Source organism: Canis lupus, chromosome 12 (assembly GCF_048164855.1).
Source record: "Canis lupus baileyi chromosome 12, mCanLup2.hap1, whole genome shotgun sequence".
Lineage (NCBI taxonomy): Eukaryota > Metazoa > Chordata > Mammalia > Carnivora > Canidae > Canis > Canis lupus.
The window spans coordinates 9809527-9835677 of record NC_132849.1 but is presented as its reverse complement, the minus strand read 5'-3'; the positions used below and the strand labels follow the sequence as shown (position 1 = coordinate 9835677).

The window sequence follows — 26151 nt, the reverse complement described above, 5'->3', positions numbered from 1 at the left end:
AATAAATGAAAAGTTATAGGGGTGTCTCTGTGAAAATTGTGAGGTCTGTACTTTAAAGATCTCTATTCCAATTAAAGAAGTCAGAAATCTGGGGGCCCCTGGGTAGCGCAGTCAGTTAAGCATCTGAGTTTTGGTTTTGGCTCAGGTCATGATCTCAGTGCAGAGTCTGCTTGAGATTCACTCTTCTTCTCCCTCTGTCCTTCCTGCTTGTGCTCTTAAAATAAATAAATCTAAAAAAAAAAAAGTCTGAAATATGAAAAAGTAAAAGGGTAAAAGTGAAAGTCAAAAGATCACCAAGAGTGACCAAATAGGGATAAGGGACTGTTTTTCTTAATAGAAATCTTCCAGCTGGTAAACAAAGAAAGAATGATAAAATTAATTTACAATCATTTGCGACCTCTATTCTGTCAGTGGTCAACAGCTGCTTATTCAAAAAAAAAATCATTTATGTTTATGTGCCTCCTGATGGATGTACGCACCACTGCCTGGAAGGATTCCTGCCAAGGTGATCCTACATTGCATGGCCTTCTAAGACCTATTTATCAGTTAAAAGGACATACTGGGGTCAGAGGAACATGTTAAATGACATTGCCTGTCCCTAGGCAATAGTTGCAAATGCAGAAAGATATTTAACTCAAGAATATACAAAATTAGGAATAAGAAAGTGGAATTAATTATAAATATAGAAGATGTTTTAAGTGGTAAAATGTAATATTTTATGCTAACAATGTGAAAACTTTAGTGAAATAGATGATTTTCTGGAAAATATTAGATGACCAAAATTAGAAGAATTAGAAGAAAATCTGACTATTAAGTCTAAAAAAGGTTTTTGGGCTCAGGTAGCATGCCAGTCCTGGGTCTTCTGCCCTCCAATCTACTACATGCTCTTCCCCTGCTAGGCATTATCTTTCGGAGGATGTCCCCTTCAGGTTCTTCTTCCCAGATTCCTTATCTGCATTCTGGTAGATTCAGGTAATGAGAGATAATTGGAAGGCACACAGGAGGCTGGAGGTAGGGGGAGGAGAGAAGCCAGGATCTGTCCTATCCTACTTTGCCCCTCATGGAGTCTCCTCCACTTGTTACCTCTTTTCTGGAACTCAAGCTCCAGCTAGTTACACCAACCTGATTCCAGCTTCCAATTCATGATTTTAGCCTTTGGACTCTAGTAACACCTCTTCCTACCTTTGTTCCCTCCAGATTAGGAGTGACAGTTATTTCTACTATTGCTAATTTTACTTGGTTGGCTTTTGGGTTCATTCTATCTTGATTTCTCTCTTTTTAAATACTGTGAGTGGTTTCTGTTTTCTTGATTGGACACTGACTGATACAGATGGCTTTACAGATTTAAGTATTTTAAACACATGAAACAAATACTTCCAAGGTACATATTTTTCAGAGCATAGAAAAAGGACCCTCTGGTCTTATTTTATGAGATTAGCATAGTGTTGATACAGAGCTTGTACATACAGCAGAATAAATCTATAAACAAGGTATAAGAAATGGTTTTCATATGGCTACCTAATTTGTGACAAAGATGCCACTGAAATTCAGCACAGGAAAGGATGCTCTTTTTAATAAATAGTGTTGGGTCAACTGAAATCCACTGGAATAAAAGTGTTCATTGATCCTTTATTTCACACTCTGTTTCACAGTATACCAAAAAAAAATTTTTTAACACATAGGCCTATGTATGATTATTAAAGCGATAAGGTCGTAGAAAAGAAATACAAGAGATATCTCTGTAACTTTAGGGAGGCAAACATTTTTAAAACAAGATATAAAAAGCATTTAAAACAAGAGAAAAACTTAATAAATTGGATTTTTCATTAAAATTATGAAATATTCATCAAAAGACAACATTCAGAGAGTGAAAAGGCAAGTGACACACTGGAAGACAACCTCTTCTCCCCCATCATGATAAGAACCTCATCCAGAATATATAAAAAAAACTACAAATCAAAATAAAAAGACTAAGAATCCCACAGGAAAATGGGAAAACACTTGAAATAGGCATTTAACAAAAGAGGATATTCAAATGACAATATGCATATGAAAAGGTGCTCAATGTCATTTGATCAGGAAAATGCAAATGAACCATAATGCAATAACACACTACCACCAAAATTAAAAAGACTGTTTAAGACCAAGTGTGATAGAAAACTAGAATTCTCATACTTTACTGATGGCTAAATTGGTTAAACCACTTTGGAAAACTGTTCAGTAGGCTTTTAATTTTTTAGCTTTGAGGTATAATTCATGTACAATACACTGCATATTTTTAATGTGTATAATTTGATAAATTTGACATATGTATGCACCCATGAAGTAATTACCATAGTCAAGAACATAAACACATCCACCACCCCCAGAAGTTTCCTCAAGCCTTTTGGAGTCCATCCCTTCTCTCTATTCTTCACCACTTCATCTGCAGGCAACCACTAATCTGCTTTCTATCACTATAGATTAGTTTGTCTTTTCTAGGATTTTATATTCATGGAATCATACAGTATGTATTTTGTATTTAGCTTCTTTTACTCAAGTAATTATTTATAATTCATCCATGTTTATGTGTCTATTGATACTTTTTTATTGCTGAGTAGTATTCCATTGTATGGCTGTAGTTCCATTTGTTGACCTATTCACCTGTAGATGAACATCTGTGTCATTTCCAATTCTTTGTTATTACAAATAAAGCTGCTATCAATAGTAATGTACAAGTCTTTGTGTGGATATATGCCTTATTTTCTCTTGGATAAATACTTGGATGGAATGGCTGAGTCAAAGGTAGCTATATACGTAACTTTTAAATGAATGAGCAGTAGTTTTTAATAGAGCTAAATGCACGTATGCCCTGTGACCCATCAAGTCCATCCTGGCTATGTTCTCAAGAGAAATGAATGTGTATGTCCACCCAAAAATATGTATAATCATGTTCATAGTGCTCTATTCATAATAGCCAGAAAATGGATACATGTTCAACTGTCCCTGAATGTAGCCAGAAATCCTCCACCAATGTGGCGCTCCTGAGTTGCTTCGAGTCAGTAGCAGGTATTTGTTGTTTAGAAAATCTTACTGTTATCATCACTCTATTACATATACCCTCAATACTCCTGCCTTTCACTCTTGCCTGTTCTTGTCTGTCACAGCCGAAAACTCCTAAATTCAGATCTCCTCCTTCTTCCTCCCAGCACCTGAGGAGCTGAATGTGACCAAAGAAAAGCATACCCCCTTGTGACTGGTATCCCAGTTCTTCTCAATTATAAACAGTTCAGAGCCCCTAGGGGGTATTTGGAAATGCGACAGGGACCATTTCTTGATCATCACAATCATTGAGGGATGTAAGTGCCAGGGATACTAAATGCTCAAGTGACAGGCCTGCTCAAAAGGCCAATAACATCTCCACTGGAAAACACTGCTTGACCATAAACCTCAAGTAGTTAGTGCTGCCCATAATCATGCTGTAATTCTGTCATTGACTCCTTTTCCCACTCCCCTAGACGACTTTTATCTCTTCTCACTTCACACCTCCAACACCTTTTCCTTCCTCCTCATTTTCAGCTGAAAACCCTATCTTTTATTCAAAAGAAAAACCAGGAAAGCTCAGAAAAAAAATTTCCACTTTCTCTTGATATCTATCAATATACCTACAACCTAGCCATGTACTCAGTGTCCCCTACTGTCTGATGGGTCTATTTTTTTGAGTCCTGGACTGGATCCCATCCCCTCTCACATACTCAACAATTTCCTTCCTGCAATTATTGTATCATCAATGTTCCCCTCTCTGCTCTATTATTCCCATCAACATATAAACAATTCATATAGTTTCACAATGCCAAAATATTCTCCCTTGACATCATGTACCCCTTCACGTTTTAGAAGGTGATAATTTACAGGGAATCAGGTCACCTGATGAGATTCCCATCTCACCAGTGACCTTGGGTGGCTGGCTTCTGTACATCTCTCTGTCTCATCTATAAAACGAAAAGGTGATACTAGTTAACTCTAAGGTTCCTTCCCTGATTAACATTTGATATCTATGACATATCACCTCACAACATACATACCTGGGAAGGCACAGAGCTAGGCTGTTTAAGAAAGGTGTTGTGCAGGGAGTGAAGGGATGGCTAAGCCACACACTCCACCTGAAGAAATGGGACATGGGACAAGAACACAAGTAACTCATCTACAAGGAAGTTTAACAACAAGAGCCTTAAAATAGGGATCAAGTTCAGTGTGGGGGAGATCAATGAGCTTTGGGAAATTGGTGGAGGTTTCCTGGAAGGTAAGAGGTTCATGACAGGTCTTAAAGGATACTCAGAGGAAGAGCATAAATTCAGAAATGGAGAAACTCTGGTAGGGTTTAGCCCAATTTCTTTGGAGGTAAAGTAGTGGGGAAAAGAGGAAGCTGTAAAAATGGCTTGGGGCCTTATCATTGGAATCTTGAGGTCTGAATGAAAAGCTAGTTCCTTTACATGCAGCATGGAAACTAATGCTGAAAAAAAACTAAAGATGATGGAAATCAATACGTTTTGCAGCCCAGCTTGAGTCCTATATCCAACATGACATTGTGCAATTAATTCCAGTCTCTAATAGAGTGAATGGGGCTAAAATAAAAAGAGAATCATCTGACTAATTTGGTCAAAGCACATCTAGAAATTGTCCAAAGAGAATAAGTAAGTAACCCCAAAGTACTGTTGTACCATATATTTTTTTTCTAACTATAACTGTACATTTAACTCTGGAACCTAGTCTTTCCATATCAAGAACATTCTATTCCAAGTTACCATTGGAGAATGCCTATTTCTTATGTCATATTGGGACATGCAGTTATTTGGGTGGTTGCCAAGACAAGTCCTGTCAGAGGAAGGACAAATGGTAAACGACCAAAGTACTCAGTTCTAAGATCAAATATACCTCCTCATTTAATTGTTAGCACACTCTTGGTTACTCTGTATAAGGCTCAACATTAAACACTTCAGCAGTGTTCAATAGCCTCCACCACTGGTACCAGCTGTGGGGTTCAAGAAGCTGTATGGGGAGTCTCAGAGTCTGAATTCCAATTCACCAATTCACAGGTATCCTTAGGAAAGTAACTGCCTACCACTATGGGCAAATTGAAGGCCTGGCTACTTTAATACCAGGTTCAAATCCCAGCCTTGCCACTTAATTATCTTTGTGCCTCAATTTCCTCACCTGCAGAATGGGGAAAATAAGAGCTCTAGCTTTACAGGATTGTTGGGAGAACCAAATGTGTTCATATTTTTAGAATAATGCTTGGCATGTGGTAAAGGATTACAAACACAGGCTATTGTTATTTACCTCAACACACTATTTCAGGCTCTCTCTGAGGTTACATCATTGCTTACTGAGGATTTTAAATGCAAAAGTCAGGAACATAGTTTCGGTATACTCAAAGGACTGTGAAGCAGAATTTAGGATGCTCAGAAATGTGACCTTATACCTCCACTTCTTCTCCCAGACTCACTGGTGTGATCAGAGACCCCTGGGAAGAAAGAGAGAAGTTCTGTCAGAATTCTTTCTTTGATGGGGTCATAGTCCTCTGATACAGCACATTCTTCAGGAAAACTCCTCCCTTCATCCACCACTTTATCCACTTCCATCTGCCTCCTTCAATTTCTTGGTGGTTCCTTTTCTTTTTTCCCTTTGGCTGATTTATTGATACCAACTTTTCTTTTTTTCTTACCTAGCCCATTTTTCAAGTGTGCTTATGTGTATAAGGACAACAGGGCAAATGTGCCAAAGGTCAAAGCCTGATAATTGGGTTAGAATATTAGTTTCTCTGGTAAGAGGTTGAGAAATGAGTGCAGAGCTTCTAGGCTCACCCGTGGGAGAAAGTGCTTTGGGAACCATGTAGTGGGCTGGACTTAGGAGATCTCTGTTAGCCAGATTTCCTGTGCAAAACATGGAGAACATGCATTTTATATTCTGGTGTGCCTTCCTCACACCTGATGCTAAGAGAGTTAAAAATCCAACTCAGGAGTGCCAATAGGAATGTTCTTAGACATGCTGCAAAATTCAGTTGAGCCCAACATACTCTCAAATATGATTCTCTCTGGAAAATCTCTGCAATGTCACATCTCACAAGAACCATGACCAAACAGGAACATGATTACCATGTAATCTCTCTGGAATAGCTGCAAATTCAAATAAGTTCCTTTTCCTCAAATGTTCACTTGCAACTGTCATACCACATGTCCTAAATATTTATTTGAAAACCATAAAGTGTTAAAACTGTAAGACAGGAAAGTACAGTATGGTGTTTGTCCATAGGTTATCCAGAATAAAGGTCAGGACTAACAACTCTCTGCTGGAATGTGTTTGTTTTCAACACTTTACAGCAAAGTGAGATTCTTCAAATAAGACCATAATAATTTGGTATGGAGATGGCCAAACCTCCTGGCCTTTATCGCTGAACACAATGTCCTAGTCTACTCTAACTCATTCCGTGACATATCTGCTTAAGGAATCTTGACATTTTCGTCACTTCTTTTCTCTATCTCCAGGTTGGTTGCCAATTCTTGCTAACACTGCAACAGGATGTAATCATTGACCAAAACTCACAGGACTTTGTGAACTGCTTCTGTTGCACTGTGTTCTTTTCAGGAATTTGCCTTGGCAAAGTCCTTGCATTTATTATATTACATTTGGGTGAGCAGAAGCCTTTCTTAAAACTTGTAATGCTGGCAAAGTCTTACAATATCCAGACTCAGGGGGGAGTTGATCTTGATTTACAAAGGATGTGATGATGATATTACTTCTAGTTGGATGTAGTTCATGATTTACCTTCACAGCTATATTTTGAGGTGATACAGTATAAGAGAAGCATAAGGTCTAGGGGTGCCTTGTTGGCTCAGTTGGTCAAGCCCCCAATTTGTGGTTTCATTTCAGGTCATGATCTTAGGGTTGGGAGATGGAAGCCTGCATTGGGCTCCACAGTCAGTGTGGAGTTAGCTTGAGATTCTTTCCCTCTTCTTCTCCCTCCCCATTTGCCCCTGCCCTCACTCTCATGTGTGTACATGTACCCTATCTCTCAAATTAAAAAAAAAATTAAAAAAAGGATAAGCATAAAGATGAGATAAAGGCCAGATAGGTAAGAAAACTGAGAAGCTGAGGTTCAAATCCAGGCCTTCTACTCCTAGAGCCTGGGTTCTTTCTGCAACACTCTACCAAGTTAAGTGGTATGAACAAGGAAAAGAAGAAGGAAAAGAATCTTCAACACTTAAAACATCGCACACTATCAGGTCTTTCTAAATTGGGACAGGCACTCTCTCATTTGCCAAAGAAATCCATCTTTTTTATCTTTTTGCAAATAACTCATTTGATACCAAAAGTCATTTAGCTCTTTAGATATGTAAACAAGGCAAGACTGATTTTCTTGCCTCCTCTACTTCCTACCTTCTCCACTTCCTAGCTGTAATGCATATCTCTATAGATACATGCCTAATTTCTTTTCATGATAGTACAGTATAAAGTAAAAAATGAGAACAAACAAAAAATATAGAAATGGGTGTGAAACAGTTAACTACTGCCCCTACCCCAGCAGTAAGTAGGCTATTTTTAAAATATAGTCAATGAGTACATATTTATAATGTCATGTCCAGAAGTAACTATAAAAGGCAGGGCTTCCAATTAATGTGAGAATCCAGGATGGCACTTAGCCCAATTAGTGAAAAAAAAAAAAAAACATATTTGGTGCAAGTATTGTGGTCAGGACTGTGAATACTATGGTGTTCAAAACAAATATTGCAAGTATGACCTCTTCAAGTGTATGGTCTAGATGGGAAGTTTTTGTCTTTCAACAAAACCCACCTGGAGGGTTAATAAAACTACTCTGGTTAATGTAGAAATGCAAAGAAAATATTATGTAGCAGGCAGCATCCAAAGCCCTATTTGAAGAATTGGCTAACATTGGTCAATCTGATTACTGTAAGGATTTCCCAAGTAGCAAACAGGTAGAGAAATGGCTGCAGCAATAGAAATATAGCTGATGAAGATTCTACATTGATTCTACATTTTTTTAGAAGGTTCTACATTTTAAAGCTTGACCTTAGAGTAACTGCTCACAGTGACAACCCCTGAAATTAGTTGCTGTGTAAGAAGGAGGTCATCAGTCCCTAGCGGACTGGAGGGGTCTCACACCATCCTGGGTCACACAAGAGGATGAATGATACAAACCGGCATGATGAGAAAGGATCTAGATGAGAAAAGGGCTTATAAATCATGTATTAGCCTCTTGAAGATGTTCTGCTGGAAGAGGGGTTAGCAGGGAATGAATGAGTCATCACAAATTTAAGTGGGGAGTTGGTGGCTCCCTTTCTGAGGATGAGCATGTGGTCCCAAAACAAGTTCAAAGGGCAGATGTTAGTATACAAAGAAAGACTGCAAAGTGAGACACGAGATGTTTTGGACAAGGAAGATTCTTAGAATCATATGGAAAATAGTAAAGTGCATAGCAAAAGAGTTTAGAATCACAGTCTAGCCCTGATTAAGTAGAAAGTCTATATATTTATCACCATGCAGTAAGTGGATCATTGATTCTATGTGCTTCCAGATATTCAAATATCAGATATAGGGCAGCCATGATGAGTTACGCAAATACAAAACACAGCAGCTGTTACTATGAGATTCCAGCCCTTTTCTCTGCTCAGCCCAGGAGGGCGCCATGGTCATTCTTATTACAGTGATGCGAGCAGCTGCAGCTGTAATCAGTTAGTATCCCAAACATGACCTTTTTGCGACACTTGGACTAGGCTTTTTCCAGACCTCTCTTATGAGTAGGAAAGGACCTATTAACTTGCTTTCTATCAAGATTCTCCCAGGATCCTGGACTGACTGAAGAGGAGCTGATTACATTTTAGTGCAGATAGGAGAATGGACAGAACAGGTGGGAAAGAACTGATAAAACAGACATTGCTGGGGATCTCTGGGTGGCTCAGGGGTTTAGCACCTGCCTTGGGCCCAGGGTGTGATCCTGGAGTCCCCAGATCGAGTCCCACATCGGGCTCCCTGCATGGAGCCTGCTTCTCCCTCTGCCTATGTCTCTGCCTCTCTCTGTATCTCTTATGAATAAATAAATAAAGTCTTAAAAAAAAAAAAAAACAGACATTGCCTAGTCCCTTCCGGTTAAGAATTTTGTCCATCCCCTGTTGTGATAGAATTGGTCATTAACATCAGACTCACAGTTGTTCTGTGTGTTTGCAGAACATTTTAAAATATCATGCCCCTACCAGGCTATAAGATACATGAAGTTAAGGACTCTTGTGCAAGGCTGTATTCCCATGGCCCAGTGCATGGTAGCTGCTCAATAAGTATTTTCTGAGGAAGCAATAAATTTGTATCTATTAACCTTAGTAAGACAAACACAGTAGTGCATGTTCAATTACTCACAACTGCAATTGATTCTTATTCATACTATTTGTGGTAGTTGTGTTCTATTAAGTTGCTGGGAACACTAATTCCAAGGAGAAATACAACATGAGGTTCCTTTGAACCTCTAGTCAAAACATTTTCATCAACCAACCCATAACTTTGTTTTCTGTACGTTCCTGTTTAAGGATCTCTTATATGGTTGACACACTAAGAACTGAACTCATGGCCAATAGCACTGTACAGCTCATGCCTGAATGAATCTTATCTAGCCCATTTATTTCTTCTGCAAGAAACATCGCAGCCTTTTTTACATTTAGGAATACTAGATACCACTTTAGTGCTACACTGGGAGCCATTTTAAACAGAGGAATCAACAAAGGACAAAAATGCAAAATAACATGGCACTGAATGAATCAAAAACAGGAAACTTATTTACAGCATGAGAGCTGAAATGAGAGGGCAGAGCGCCACCTTGTTCCATCTCAATTATCTTGCTATCATTAAGAAAACACAGAACCTCTTTGGTGTGATGGAGAAGAGAGTAATGGACCCAAGAGGCAGTTTACAGTTCGCACCTGGGTGCCTTGCAGTTCCCCCAAGTATGTGGGGCCTACTGAAGAACTACTTTCATCTGGGGCTGATTACATAAAGACAGGAGACATTAAGAAGTGTGGCACTAAATAATCACCAAATTATAAAATGCAAGGTTTAGCAGGTACTCCTTGAACACTGAAAAAGACAAATTTGGAACAAATGGAAGATTATATCTCACAAAGTAAAAATAAAAAATAACATGTCACTGGCTTGGAATAGCTTCAGAAGTTCAGAGACATTCACAGGTAGATATTAAGTAAAGGCAGGAAGTGTTATGGGATTCTTAATGCACTGCACTCAATTTTTTTGGACTCTGCAGAAGTGATGTGAAATGCGTGTGTCTCTTGTCCGTCTCTTACCCTGATGGGGGCATGCTGACAATGGTGCCCAGGTTTGTGTAGGGGAGTTTTACCTGAGCAGCTCTCTGGTTAGTAGTAAGCATCCACAGTGCCCATTCTTTCTTTGTGTGTGTGTGTGTGTGTGCGCGCGCGCGTGCCCAGCAGTCAGGAAACAGGAACAGCTCTGGTTAGTTAGGCTTTCAGGCTCGTTTTATGGGTGACTGTGTCTCTACCATCCCAGGAAACTGCACACAAAACTCCTGAGTAAGATTACCTCATCACATAAAAGCCTTCCCACAGGCTTCCACGCCTTGTGGGCTTAGTGTAAGATTAGTTTCTGACTCTGGGTCTCCTATTTGGTCATTAATGAGGCAATTTGGGACCTGAAACCCAATCCTCGATTATATTCAACCTTCCTGGAAAGAGCAAATTAATGTTGTGAAGCAAGGCTAACCAAAGGAAAGATCATTTGGCTGTCCATAAAAAAGTATCATACACAGATTCTCTTAACTCCGATGTCTTTCCTGCTCCTAGGACTCATCAAGTAGTTCCCAAATCCTGACTGATCATGTGGTTCCCCTGCTTCAGACCTTACTTCTTTGACACCATAAGTATAAACACACTTTATTTTTCTTTTAGCAATTATGTAAGTCTACTGGATGTCAGGGACTGTTCAAGGAGAGAATGAATACTGTAATGAACGAAACAGAAAGGTTCATACCCCTGGTTGTTCATATGTACGTATATAAATATGTCAACAATGTGGTATTTTAACTGGTATGGCACTGGCACTGACCAGTCAGAAGTGTTAGCCGTAGTCTTGGAGTAGGGTTCTGGGAGGGTAGGTAGTATTAACCCTTTAGATTGTATGGAGAACCAGGAAAACTGGGGGAAGGGATAGTAAAGTGCATTTGGAAGACTCAGGATAGCAGCTGTTCTCGTATGGAAGTATTTCAGTACTTTTAACAATTGGTGTGGTTGAATATGAGCCTTGGTAGTAAGTGCCATGGGAAAAATTAAATGGTACACAACAAGGCCAAAGTGTGAATACAGTGACTTGTACCAGAAACAGGAGAGAATACTCATGTTTTAGAATGGAACTTCTTTGGGGTTGGGATGCAATAAACAGTGCAAAGGGAGTAGCAAGTGAATGCAGTACCTGAATGTTTTTTTAAGCCACCATGAGCAACAGACTTTGTTTTTATAGCATTCTGTGAAGATAAAATACCCTTAATCTTACTGTTTACCTAAAGTGAGTCATGATCTCAAGGTCCTGATGTAAAGAATGAGGGTATGTAAACAACAGATGCTTTATAGGAGGAAATAAAAATTAGTAATGTCTGATTTTAATGTCTAAATATTTAATAACTCTCTCTCATGGTCTTAACAGGAGACCATGGTATAGAACGTACTATCCTAAGTAAATGACAAGAAGTAGAAACAGCAGAAGGCCTGTCCTAAGTAACATACTAGATTCAGATTTGGTTGGTCTTTAGGCAGTAAAGAGTGAATATTTCCTTCCCAACTGTATTTCTGAAGACAAAAAACACATATTAGTCTTAATAGGCTGTGGTTTCTCACTTTTCATGTTGAAGCACTTGGGCTCAATAAAAGTCGTTTTTAAGTAATAATTTTTGAGAAAGTGACTTGTAAGGGGATCAAGAGTTTTAAGAAGTATGTCTGGGAGCTATGGGTGCCTATAGAGAAGAAAACATTTTAGGCCTTGTTTAGGTTCCTTAATATCATGATTTCAGGAAAAAGAAAGAAATAAGAATCTCCAAATCCTGTTTCCATGCTTATGAGAATAATATTATTCAGAGTATGTGAACAGCATCTTCTTTCAATAGTTTGTCAAATACTTAAGGTTTCTTAGTTTGAGATTTATCTGGAGAAATGATCCAGACCTTTACAATGTTTCTCAGAGGTGTCCCTGACCTATGAAAAGATTAAGAACCACTGGCATAATGGAAAAATTCATTCATTCATTCATTCATTCATTCATTCATTCATTCTTTCATTCCACGAGCATTTATGCACTATTATATATCAGGTACTAGTCTAGGCACTAGGGATATAGCACAGAATGAGTCCAGTGAGGTCTCTATTTTCAGAGTCTGTATTCTACTGAGAGGGTTGGAAGGGTTTATGGGAGTCAAACACCTTAGATACTGGTATTGTAAACTGAAGCAGGTTATTTGTCTCTCTGAATCTCCATTTCTTCATCTGTAAAGTAGGAATAAAGAAGGTAAGAACAAAAATGATTCAACTATCCAGCACAAAGGTATAAATTCAACAAATAATTATTATCAAGCTCCCAACACCAGGAAGAAGTAGTTAAGGTTAGAGAGATATCACTACTTCATTTTTATAGATAAAAAAGTTAAGCTTAAAGGGATTACATGGATTGTGTTAGGCAAGGGAGTGATTAACATAGCTGTGATCTGGGCTAGCTAGTTGATAGGTTGACTGGCTCTTGATTTTCTTCTTCCACATTCCTTTCCTTACTTAGGCCTCTGCTGGATTCATCAGCTTTAAAGAACCATTGAATTATTTATTTAAAACAGGGGTTGGCAAACTATGGCCCACTGCCTGTTTTTATATGGCCCTCAAGCTAAGTGTAGCTTTTACAGTTTTAATTGGCCAAAAACAAAGAGAAATAGTATTCTGTTATACTTGAAAAATCACTTGAACTTTAAATTCTAGTCTCCATAAATAGTCTTATTGGAATAGAGGCATGCCCATTTGCTCAAGTATTGTCTATGACTGCTTTCCTGCTACAGCAGCAGAGCTGAATGGTTGTGACAGAGACCATATGGCCTGAAAAACCTAAAATACTTATGATCTGGCCCTTTATCTAAAAAGTTTGCCAACCTTCGCTTTAAAATGTCATTCTCTCTTGAAAGAAAGACACACCAAATACATTATACATTTTCTGAGTTGGGAATGTGACATAATTTAAAAATTAAAGAGCCAAGTGTATCTGATAAGTCTGGAAAGTGAGACACTTTGATCACAGCAATTAGAATATTTAAATAAGACAAAAGCTAATATTTATGAGACTTTCAGAGTATGAAGTCATTTGATCTTCACAATAACTCTAAGAGATAAGTGCTCTTTACATATGAGAAAGCTGAAATTCAAAGAGGTTGGGAAACACATCCAGGTCACATAGCTAGTAAATGGCTGAGACTATGCTTCTAAAGCCATATAATGAATAGCCCAATAGTGGAAGTAAGACACTCTATATAGGTAGATTCACCCAATCTTCTCTGCCTTTCCAAAACCTATTCCCTAAAATTACCTTGTGGCTAGTTTCTTTATTTCTCCAAGGTCCTTCTTTTCCTTCTGTAAAATGGGGAAAATACCTAGGTTGCAAGTTTACTGTAAGAATTAGATATTTACAATGCCTGGTATCCTGTAAATGACAGCTGCTGTTATTTCATTTGTGTTGTGCAGGAAATGTTTTTCTAAGATGCGTGTGTAGCAATCTGCTAAGGCAACTCTGGAAGCAGGGGAAGGTGGCAGCTATGAGACAAAAAAGATAGTTAAATACATTCCTTTGTCCCTGAAAGGCCCTGCAATCATCCCAGGCTGCCAGTTGCTTAAATTGGGCAGCTTATTCTCCTGGAGAGGGTTTTTGCACCCATGGTGAAGGAAAGGAGCAATAAATGCTGCTGAGGTTGGGATAAGGGGGTTGGCAATCCATTCTCGATGGTCAGTTCTTTAGAGCTGATGGACAGTGCTCGCTTCCATACAAAGGGTGGGCCTTATGTAAGCATCGACATCGGCATGGGGACAGAAAGCAGCTATCATGCTGGTTAGGAAAGAGGGGAAGCAGCACTTGAGAGGTTAAGGGAGAATAAGCAGTTGCAAGTTGTACTCTAGAATTCTCTGTTGCGAGGAAGAAACTGGGAAGATTGAGCTACCTAGGAAAGGGCGGTGCCACTGCTTTGAACCACAGGTGTTTTTGCCTGGTCACTAACCCAGGGGTTTCTCTCTCACCCGGGACCAAAGAGCCATTCCTTTCTTAGTGTGGGCCAGGCACTGTGCTGAGTGTTGCGACTATATTTTCTCAGGTCTTTCTCACAACTGTCCTGTGAAGTAGTTATGGCTAGCAATACTTTATAGATATGAAAACAGACTCAGAAGAGCTAGGTGACTCCATACCCAGAACAACACTGCTAGTAAGTAAGCATCAGTCAGGATTTGAATATAGTGTTTTGACATCTATGCCATGGCCCTTTCAATTACTCCTCAGTTGCTACCTATGGCTAGTGACTTATGGGTATTAATTAATTCAACAAGTATTTGTTGAGCCACTGTTCTCCCAATAAGTGCAACCTGGAGACATGGCTTAGGGGGAGGACATACTGCAGTCAAGCCCAAACAACACAGGAGGGAGGGTGGAGGAGAGTGAGAATGGAGGATGACTGGTAATGGGTATGGGGCCTCCCTTTAGGGTGTTGAAAATGTTCTACAAGTAGATAGTGGTGATGGTTGTACAACACCGAGCATACTAAGAACTACTGAACTATACACTTTAAATGGGTGAATTTTATATGTCAGTTACTTTTCAAATAAAGCTGCTAAAAAAAAATAGAGAAAATTAAAAGATGAACATACCAAAAAAACGATATACTCCACAAAATTAGAATAGAAATAGGCATAGTCATGAGAGCTTTTATATCCAAAAGAATATAATATAGGATGGTATTATATTACAATTTGATTTTGGTACATGTCACAATAAATTAAAAACATAAAAAACCAAGCAAACAAAAAATCCTAGACACAAGAGTGTTTTTACCCTATGCCATTCCACTACTGTGAACTAAAAAAAAGGGGGGGTGGGGAAGGGTTCTTGCCTTTTTCTCACTTCTTATACAGTTTCCATGGGGGTTATGTGAGGCTCCAAACTGAATTATCTAGGACAGCATTTTCCATAGCAACAAGATGGATTCAACAAGGAAATGTTAGCACCTTATAGTTCTGGTCTTGCACTAAGTGCACAAAGAAAACAAGTGTGCAGCATGTCTGGGCTTCACTTACAAAATTGTAAGTTGATTGATAACCTCTGCAGCTAACTCCTGAATTCTGGTCCTCCCCTAGAACTTGGCTGAGCAAGTGCAACTTAGATAAAAAAAATAAATGATAAATAATAAATTAAAAAGAAAACACAAAAACTTCTTGAGAGGCCAGAAGAGGGAACGTTAAAGCCAAGCAGCTGTGTGGACAGTTAAACCAAAGGGCTATAGCTATAGATGGCAGAAGGTCATTCTGAAACTACGTACAACATACATGATCTGGCTATGAGTCCAACCTGCCTTCACCTGCCTGAGCCTCTACCTCCTCCTGTGTTTGAGAACCAATGCCCCACTTTATAGGAAGCTTTAATGCCTACTTTACACCCTATTCATAGATTCATAGATTACACCCTACCTACAAACAATGTTTTTTAAAAAATCAATGTTATAATTTACAATAAGCATTTCAAAGTGAAAATGTCGTCAGACATTATCTAACCTAGAAGACATAATGGAATAGTCAGATGCTTAGTATACCTCCTATGAAAAATAAATTTGGATTTTAAAGAGGAAAAAGGCCATTCCACCCAAAGTCATAATAAACTGGTCTTATTTGTATTTAATAAGAGAAGTAGGACTCACAACCCAAATCAAGCAACCGACTGCTAAGTGGAGGAAATCAAGTAGAATGAGGATTTATCTGTAATGTGAAGCCAGGACAATTTTCTTATGCTGTGCTACGGGATGAGGCAGTGAGGTATCACACAGGACATACCTTCTATACTAATATCCCACATGTATGGAGAGCCATGCATTCCCTGAACTTAAAGAACTTACAGATGGGTTAGGGATGCTGGATCAGAAATTCAGTCATTTCCACAACATAGGTTATTATTAGGCTTCTATAAATATTTTTTAAAACAGACTTTACAAAATTCAGTGATAGCCTCACATTTCATGTACCTCCACTACCTTAATAATATGTGCAAGTATGTTTTAGTAAGTAGGGAAAGAATTTGAATTTGATACATACTATCTCTGTTAATAAATAACTGAGTTCCTCTTACAACTCTCTCCTGCTATCTTCTCCTAGCACCCAGTTAGGGAAAAAAAACGCCAAGAGTACAAAGCCCAGCCAGAGGTATGCTTGTTCATTTTTCAGAACTCCAAAACTTATTTTAGAAAGCTAAGAAAAGATAGAAGACTTACTTGAAACTATTTTAAAGGACAGAACAATTTTTAAAAATGGGTTTCACAGGTGAAAATTAAGATGTTTGCAGACTATTTTTCAGAACTATCAAGGATTATAATAGTGGTGGGTGGAAAATTCTTTTTTCTGCAACAAAGCTGCATTGAGATTCAGGAAGATCTCATGTTATCATTAGTTACAGATGATAAATGTGCAAGAGCACAGTAATGTACAAGTTGAGCCTAATGATTCTAATATCCTTTTACTGGACTACAACCTAGCATGGCAGCCTTTAAAAAAAATTATATTTACCTTGTGTCAATTTCCTAGCACATTACACAACTGTTTAAAAAAAAATTAGCCGCTGCCCACCTCCAGAGAAGCATCATTAATTTTATGGTAAGAACTTTTGAGAAAATACAATTTAAAATTAAATAACTTTTTAAATAAGCAACTTATATTCCTGTTTTATATTATTTTTTATGAGTATAAGCTCTGAAGTAGGACTTGGATTTGAATCCTGATTCTCTCACTCAATATATAAGACAACATATATAAAGCACTTAGCAAAGTTGAAGGCACATAGTAAGTCCTCAAATGTTAATTATTATTATTATTTCTAATCAAAGCAATGGTAGCTCCCTTTTATAAACACTTACTATATGCATGCTTTATAAGTATTATTGCAGTTATTTCTCTTAATTATTCAATAAGATTATCTGTTTAACACCTGACAACCCTGAGGTTCAGAAAAGGCTGAGAAACCTGCTCAAGGTCAGAACCCCAGTGTGTGAAGAACCAAAGCATCAATGCTAGCTAACCATCATTAAAAATTCTTGTGTGTGTGGGAAGGGAGGAGTGAATGTAAGTGAGTGAGTATGTGTGTGTGTGTGTATTTAGTAGGGGATCCACAGGTATTCTCTGACAATTAGACATTTCTCATGATGATAGAGAACTTAGAAATAATTAATATAATATTTTGATTATTTATTGACATACCTGCCTTAAAACCAAATATTGCCAGGACGTTTCAGTGCCTAGGTTTGCATTTGTGTTTACTTGCACAGTGAAGTCGGGTTCTGCTTTAGCTGTGGGAGGCTTATGGAGAACATAGAGAACAGAGAAAGTGTTTCCCTTAATAGGGAAAGGATGCAGTCAAGCTAGATGAAGACCATACATCACTATGTACTAAACAAATGAAAGAGTCTGAACTGAGAAACACAGTGGGAGAACTGAGTCACCACATGGCACACAGCGCATGGCAGGTGCATGCTGACCTCAAAAGAACCTGTACTACAGTGTTCCATGCCATAATCACGGTACAAGTGACCGTTTTGTTTTGGTAAAATGTCATCATCCATCATATTTCACTAATTTTTTTTCTAAATTTCGTTAGTTTTGCTTTTATCTATTTATAAATTTCTTTGGCTTTATACTTGTGCAACAGCTATAAGCATAAAGCATTATATGTAGCTTTATGTTTACATATACTTAGTTAACATAATAAAGAATGGAATAAAAACACAGGAACTAAGAGAGCCTTCCTTAGTCAAAGGGGATGTGCATTATTCAAATTGAGAAACACTGCTCAGTACTGTCCTGCTTGTGTGCGTGGGCATCAGCAGGTCATTTAACCATCTACTTCATAGGATTTTTTCTAAAAATAATTTTATTTATTCATGAGAGACATAGAGAGAGAGGCAGAGACATCAGCAGAGGGAGAAACAGGCTTCCCATGGGGAGCCTGATGCAGGACTTGATCCCAGGCCCCTGGGATCACAACCTGAGCCAAAGGTAGATGTTCAACCACTGAGCCACTCAGGAGCCTGGATTTGTAGGATTAAATGAGATAATGAATATGAGTGCCTGGCCCACAGAAGGGATTATGGCAGTTATGTCTCCTTTCCTCAAAATAAGGAAAATATAGAAGCTGAATATAATCTAGGCTCTTTTATTTGTGGTCTTGGGACCAGGAGTATTGAAAATCATCTGAGCTTGTTAGAAACTGAGAATCCCAGGCTCTACCCCAGAGCTACTACTATATCAGAATCTGCATTTTAACATACTGCCAGCCAATTTAATATATGTACATTAAAGTTTGAGAAGCACTAGTCTAGATCCCCATAAAGAAGGCTGACAGTAAAATTTACTGCATTTTGTACTACTACTGTAGCTTAGTCTCAGTGATTAGAGAAAAGGTAGGTGTAAATGATAAAACAGAATGTGCCACCTCGGGGTTCGATATAAACATTACTATTTTACTACTGTTTCATCATAAGCTATACTTACACAGAGTGGGATTCTCTTTAAATGGTATCTAACTTCTAACTCAGAAAGACCAAAATACATTTTTAAATGCAATATATACATTCTAAATAAACAAATTTTAAAATCATGTTAATAAAAATTTTAGGTCTCCTGTGCCCAATAGTAAATAAAATCAGTTATGTATGTTAAGCTCATATTTAAATATTTTGGCCCACAAGAACTGGTCTGACAAAGTACTGGCTCAGTTTATGATGACTATGTGCTTACACTAGCAAAACACTGCAAAAAAAAAAAAATAAATAAAAGTGTAACCGTGCATACAAAATGTATTCATTTTAATTGTTCAATAAAAATATTAGGTCACATTCAGTAGTTATGATTTTGTTAGTGTAATTCACCTAGAGAATATCTGCTTTTCTCCTTGAACTCAGTGGCCCTATACATTTAATGCTTACTTCACTTAAAAAGATTTGATACTGTTCCTGGAAGCAAAGAAAACAAAATTAATAACTAATATCCAAGAAAGCCACTAATATAGAAAATGACCTTAATATTATCAGCTTAAGGGCTATTTTGATAGAATCAAAGCTTCAACTATGTTATTTATCGCTCTATGTTCTCTACATATGGGCCATAGAAACCACATTCAAAGAATGTAATGCAAAGTGGATTACCATGTGTCTATACACATAATCATGTACATATGTAGGAAGGCACATATGTATGTGTTTGTTTATACATGCATATGTATATATGGTTTGGCCTAATAGGCAATTCTTATAATCTCTGGGTTTCTGATATGACCTAGATCACAGGTAGAGTCCTCCTTTAATCCTTCATGGCTTCTGGCAACCCTGAACCAAAAGTCAATCATACCATTAGGTATGCTATTAGTGCCAATATAGGTAGAACACTCAAGTGTGTGTTAATTACAATTACCGTAACTTACGAGGACAACAATCTGAAACTCACTGGTCAACTCCAAGTTTAGAGGTGTATATCCTATCTTATAGTCTTTTGGGTCTTTAATACAATCAATCCACTGTTCTTAGAACCATACAATCCTTTTCTTTCTACTACCTAAAATTCTAATAATTTCTATTCACATGCTGATCAATATAAACTAATACATACACAATCGGGAAACACATTTTTAGCTTAAATACTGAAACTACATTTTATCACTTTCCATTAGGTATTGCAAAGAAATGAAACCATTACCTACAGTTTGGATTCACTGAATGATATTCTCAGCAAATAGAAAACAGGTAGAAATAGGCAAGCCATGTTTTTCTAAACAACTGTTTACACTTGTCCGTCTCTAGAAATGCAAGATATATTAATCCTTCCAGATTTCAGATATTTGATAAAAGAATTTATACCCATTTTCCTATCAAAAATACTCTAAAAATCCTGTTCTTTAGTCTCAAACTAATTGGATCCCTTCGGAAAAATAAACATAATAGAGCACCAGCCAATGAGAAAGAAGATGTGTATTACAGAAAATCTTGAATTACTTGGTCTCTAAGCCTTAAGAGTCTAATGAAGACATTTTTTTTCAAGAGGCTATTTTCACTATCAAGAAAATTGGATATAGATGAGTTAAGAAGATCCAAATAGATGCTGAAGAAATGTACTTGTGTAAGAAAATCCTATTATGCCTTGCATGAATTAATGAATTCACCTAATATTTTGTAAGTTGTTTCTTCCTCAATTCAACTAGCATTTGGCATGACCAAAGTTTAATTAAGTACTTGGTAGTGCTTTGAATTAACATCAGATGCTAGTACTCATCTCCACCCAGTCATCCTTTTATACTCTAATGTGTCTCTGAGAATGGCATGTGTTCTTCAGGCAACCCAACCTTTTGACAAAGGCAGATATATACCGAACGTTACATAATCATTTCACTCTCAAGGTCACTGTATTCCTTTGGTAGGACTTAATCCATTCAAACAACTATATTACATAACACTTTAGACAGTTATAAAAGCATGAACTTGGTCCCATACCAAATTTAGTTTCACTGAGAAGTGCAGCTCTTATCTTTTGTCACATTAAATTATGAAATGTGGTTGGTGTATATATATAGTTCCATACTACCTTTATACCCTAGGACATCAATTGAACTAGAACCTACTATAATATAGAAGCCTTGCTTGTGTTATTAGACGTTCATATACTCATATGAATATGGCAAAGGGACGTTCTTTCAAAATTATTGCCTATAAGAAATGGTGCAAATCAATTCTCTTCCTTTCAAATGGCAAAGTAGCTTGCAGCCTCTATTATCTATAGAGGAAATGATTCAGGCCAGATGCCAATTTGAGATAGTCCACTTACAAAAAAGAAAAGTTGGCATATTTTTATAACCACTCTTAGTGCAAAGATACCTCAAATATGATCTAACAATAAATAGACTGGAAATGATGAAGCTAATTTTTCAGATTTTTAAAGCTCAAAGCTTAAGGGATATAAAGTAGTGCTGTTTAAGAGGAAGGTTACTAGTAGACATCTGACTGGCTGTCTGGATCTGATGACCTAAGTAACATACAGGAAACCCTTATCAAATAAGCATATACAAGGATAAGTGGCTTTGATTTCTGACACAAAGCAAATGTGCCCATTTCATGCAAAAGATATGAGTGCTTATCAAAGAAACATAAAGCCCCTTCTTGTTTGCACTGGAAAATAGAGGATGGGGCTAATCCAACTCGAGGGGGATTTCTCTGTCATAAAAGATGTATGTTTCCTTTATCCACTGAAGAATTAATATGGGCACAGAGGAAAAAGATCTTTGGAAGCACTGACCCTGAACACATTAGAACAGAAGAGCTCTACTTTTTCTTCTCTAAACTGCCAATGTACATGACGGAGTGAGAGAGATGGGGGCGGGGATGTAGGAATCAAAAGGAATATGAAGACACCCAGATGGAAATGATACTGGTTTGACCTCAATTCAAGAAGAAATGTTTAAAATGGCTAACAGATGCCTCTTGTTAAAAGTGTAGCACTGGGAGAGGAGTAGGCCAGAAGAAATTCTGGACAAAGTAGGAAGGAGGTCCTCAGGGTTGGGGTTTTTCAGTAACAACTCTTGTCCCAAGACAAGAAAAGTCACTCAAAAGGTGCCAAGGACAAGAGGAGTGCCTGGTAGTACCCTGAAGTACTTTTATTATCATTTTAAAAACCAACTGAGGTGACACCTACACGAACTCCCCTAGCATTCTGCATCCAGAACACCAAAAGCCCTTTCTAAATGCCAGCCTTCTATACCTCTGTGAGGTTGGTATCACAATTCTAATTTTTATTCATGAGCGAGCTAAGGCACAAATAGAGCCTGAGTGGTAACAGCAGTCTGGAATTCTGTGCACTGCAACACACTTCCTCCATTTGGACGTAGGTAAATCAAGAGACACTGCGAAGAAATGTCCTGAGAAGGAGGAGCTGTAAAGCCCAACAAAATCACAACTCTGGGGAGACAGCACACTCTCTAAAGGCTCACTGAAAATGGAGTCTAAGGAGATGCTTTTCACTTAAGAGTACTAATGAGTGCAATCCTTTAGAAGAAGGACACCAAATCACCCATGATTATAGGAAAAAGGTGGAAGATACAGTCTTCTTGTTTTCACCCACTGTTGAGACTAGAATAGTGGCAATCTTAACAAATCATATAATGCAAAATCTTAACCTTAACTGGTGTAGTAAAACGCTAAGACCTGTATTTTCCTAATGATTTTGATGCTTTGATCAGATACGTTCCCACATCCTTAATCCCAGACAATTCTTTTTTATCATAACTAAATTATCTATATCAAACATAATGCCAGGATCTGAAGCAAACAATGCATATGGTCAGCATACATCGGTTCTATATATTTTGAGAAACATTTAAGTACACAAAGGAAGCGTGCAATGTTAAAGAGATGGCATGAACAACATTGGTGGCTTGTCTAATGGAAAATCCAGTGTCCTTTCAGGAAACTGAAGATACTTAAAAGTTGCTCCCCAATTTCTATTAACAACCCTCTAAAAATGAACATTTTCATTTGATACAAATATACAAATTTAAAATAAGCGTGCAGTTCAGAATGGCCTACCATTTTCAGATTGCTTATGTGCCAGAAAATATACAGTCAATAAAAAAATACCAGAGAGGTGGGGACAAAAGGCTCTCTGGATCTGAACAGCAAAAATGAATTTCACTTCAATAGGTAGCAATTTGTGGAGAAAGTGATGTCCTTGGAAACCAGTAGCACTAAAAGATGGCAGGTCACAAATCTGGTGATGGGGGATAAGATGCATAGTAAGGCCCATTTTCCTGTGGAAGAAAAAAAAGGTAAGAACATTAAATAATTTAATTTAAATGGGAATGTGAAAGAAAAGGATTTATAGTCAATGAGATCGTGTATGTACAATGTCTAGCACATGCCTGACCCTGAACAAGGTGCTCGGCCTTCAGAACAGCTCCACTGCAGTCAGCCAGAGCTGGTGTAGAGTAAGCAGAGGTAATCAGGATAATATTTTTAAATAACATTATTACTTGCTGGATATTCTATATGCCTGATACTTTATAACAGCACTTTTCTTTCATTATCCCTTTATATCCTCACATAATGCTATGAGGTAGGTAACATCCTCTTTTTACAGAAGAAACTGATGATCACACAGCTTGCATAACTCACCGAAGTTCACCTCACAATGACCAGAAGTGCCTGAATTTCAATCCTCATGTATTCAAATTTAATGCCCAGTTTATTTTGTTAGACTGGGTTGTCTCACTGTGTGCCAAATCTTAATATAGAATGATAGAACAAAACAGAAGAGTAAGGGCAAATTTTCTGACTTCATTTGGCTAACTTCATCTTAATAAAAATGAAGACAGTTAACTTTATGGTAGATGGACCTCTGATTACATTTATGGGACTTAGGATTCATTTCTCATTTTTAAGGAAAGTATCTGACAAATTGTGTTTTAGTAAACCATAAACAGAAATGCTTAGCATTAATGTAGGTAATAGGAATGGAGAATGAGAGATGAAAATAGCAGTGCTTTGGGGCACCTGGGTGGCTCAGTTAGTTAAGGGTCTGCTTTTGGCTCAGGTCATGATTCCAGGGTCCTGGGACTGAGCCCCACATTGGGCTCCCTACTTAGTGGGGAGTTTGCTTCTCCCTCTTCCCCTGCCTGTGCTCTCTCTCTCTCTCAAATAAATAAGATCTTTAAAAAAAAAAAAAAAAAAAAAAGAAAGAAAGAAAATAGCAGTGCTTTGTGGTATATTTACATTATTTGTTATGAATGGAGCATTCACTCTAACTGGTTTTGAACATGGTAGGTGGTTAAATGTTATTTGAGTAACTAAGGGAATCAAAAACTTTTTTTTTTTTTTTTTAGAGACAGGGTGAGCAATGTAGGGGATAGGGGAGGAAAGGAGAGAGGGACAGAGGGAGACAGAATCTCAAGCTGACTCCACACTGAGTGTGGAGCCCAACATAGGGTTGGATCTCACAACCTGGAGATCATGACCTGAGCGGAAATCAAGAGTCCCACGCTTAATCAACTGTGCTGGCAGGTGCCCCTAAAAGCTCTGAAATTTTTCAGAGCAGATGCTCTGGAGTAAGATTGATCCTGGGACCATAGCCAGGAAAATAAGAGAAGATCTAGGAAAATTTACTTTCTGATTATAAATTTGACCAGGTATTAAAAAGATTTTTAAAAATTAGGTAGAAACAAATCCCAGGATTGGTTGCATTTCAGGATACTTGAAAAAAATTAATGAAAACTTTTTTTTTGTACTTCAGAGTTTCCTATCAAGATCTGTTATACTAACCACTCCTATATCCTCACCATGCATGGAAACCATGCTTAAGAAACATGCCTGAAGAGAGAACTCTATTTTGAAGTTCATCTGAAAAGAAATGGTTCACTATCCATCTTTAAGATTTCTCCATTCCATTCTACAACCATATGTTTTTAGGTTTCTATTATCTACATTAAATTGTGATAAAGTAAGAAGGGCGAATCTAATTCTTAATGCTATGAAATAGAGCTTTTTATATTAGTCTCACACTGTGCAAAAGACTGCTGAGCAATCTATTTTCTCTATTTCTGGAAATAGTCTTAGAACTTTGAAGAACTGTTGCCAAATTTGTATACTCTCTTCTTTGACTAAATCTTGTATCTGTAAGAATGCTGACCAGGAGCCTTTCTGAAATGGTCTCTGTAACATTTTGATATAGATAGATAAAAATTATCTTCTAATCACCTTCAAAGGTTCCTTGCATTCCTATAAAACTTATGTCACTATTCTAAGTCACCCAAGACCTAGAAAATAGAAGCCCACTGAAACCAGCCAACAATGACACATCATGCCCTGTCTTTTCCACTACATGCAAGGCACAGCTGAACATGATAATAAATTAACCAACTCCATACTCAATTCCTTTTCTCTGATTCTATTTTTCATTTCTCCCAGCAAAGGAAAATATTTCCTTACAAGGTAATATCCAACCGCTTACTGGATCTCCACCTCAATCAATGCTCCACGGGGTACCTGAAACCTAGTGTGTCACAAACCACACACCACCAATCTCTTCTCTTCCACTTCCTCCACCCCCTCACCCCAATGTTCTTCCTCCAAAGAACATTGTGGTCGCAATACCATCCAACAAGTTTCCCACAGCAGAAAAAACTTTGGTAGTCATATTAGGCATTCTTCCTCTTTCATCTCCCCTAATGGCTTACTCAGTCACCAAATGCTGTGGATTTTATTTCCTAAAATGTCTACTTCTAAATCACTCTAAGATCTTTAAGTCATTGCCATTATCACTAACACAGAAAAGCTATTCAATCCTAAGAAAATTAGGCAGAAGTGGTAGAAAAAGGACAATATAAGCAAGGATTGGCTTCAAACCAACAGCAAAAAAATCTCTCATTGAAAAGTTTGTTGGGGTCCTCTATTAGGACAATGCGTTTTCCTAGTTACTGTAGGAAAAGAATGTTAAGTGATACTATCAAGTTTACTAAAACCTGCTAATTGCATTAATATCATCTTATAATAAAAGGATGCTGTGCTCGCAAGCAGTGTCCTATAGAATAGTTAAGCTACTACACTAGGTAAGGGGGGACTCCTGGTACTTCTTACCCTGGCATCATATTCAAGGACAAAAGGAGGAAAGTCAATCTGTTCTGGTGATATGGCAGAGAATAGCTGGTGGAGGCTGTCCACATGGTGGATTTTGTCCTTCAGTCCTGAGACAGAAAAGGTGGTAAAAAACCACGTTGATACCTGATTAATAGAAGAGAAAAACAACTTAAGCCAGTGGCCAAAGTTACAAATACAAATATGATTTT

The 26151-nt window shown here is 37.8% G+C and overlaps 1 protein-coding gene across 7 annotated transcripts in view; it reads right to left on the bottom strand.

The window, feature by feature from the left end:
• Positions 1–1609: 1609 nt before the first annotated feature.
• Positions 1610–26151, bottom strand: part of GDAP2 (ganglioside induced differentiation associated protein 2) — an 81262-nt gene continuing 56720 nt past the window's right edge. For 2 of the 7 annotated variants that reach the window (XM_072769601.1, XM_072769602.1), the window contains exons 13-14: positions 25943–26086; positions 22656–23121 (exon numbers count right to left, since the gene is read on the bottom strand). In XM_072769601.1, coding sequence (XP_072625702.1) covers positions 23074–23121; positions 25943–26086 — 192 coding nt within the window. In that variant the 3' untranslated portion in view covers positions 22656–23073. Of the gene's footprint in view, positions 5504–22655; positions 23122–25942; positions 26087–26151 lie in introns of those variants that run through there. The other 5 variants (XR_012004125.1, XR_012004124.1, XR_012004123.1 and 2 more) reach the window with 5 other exon arrangements.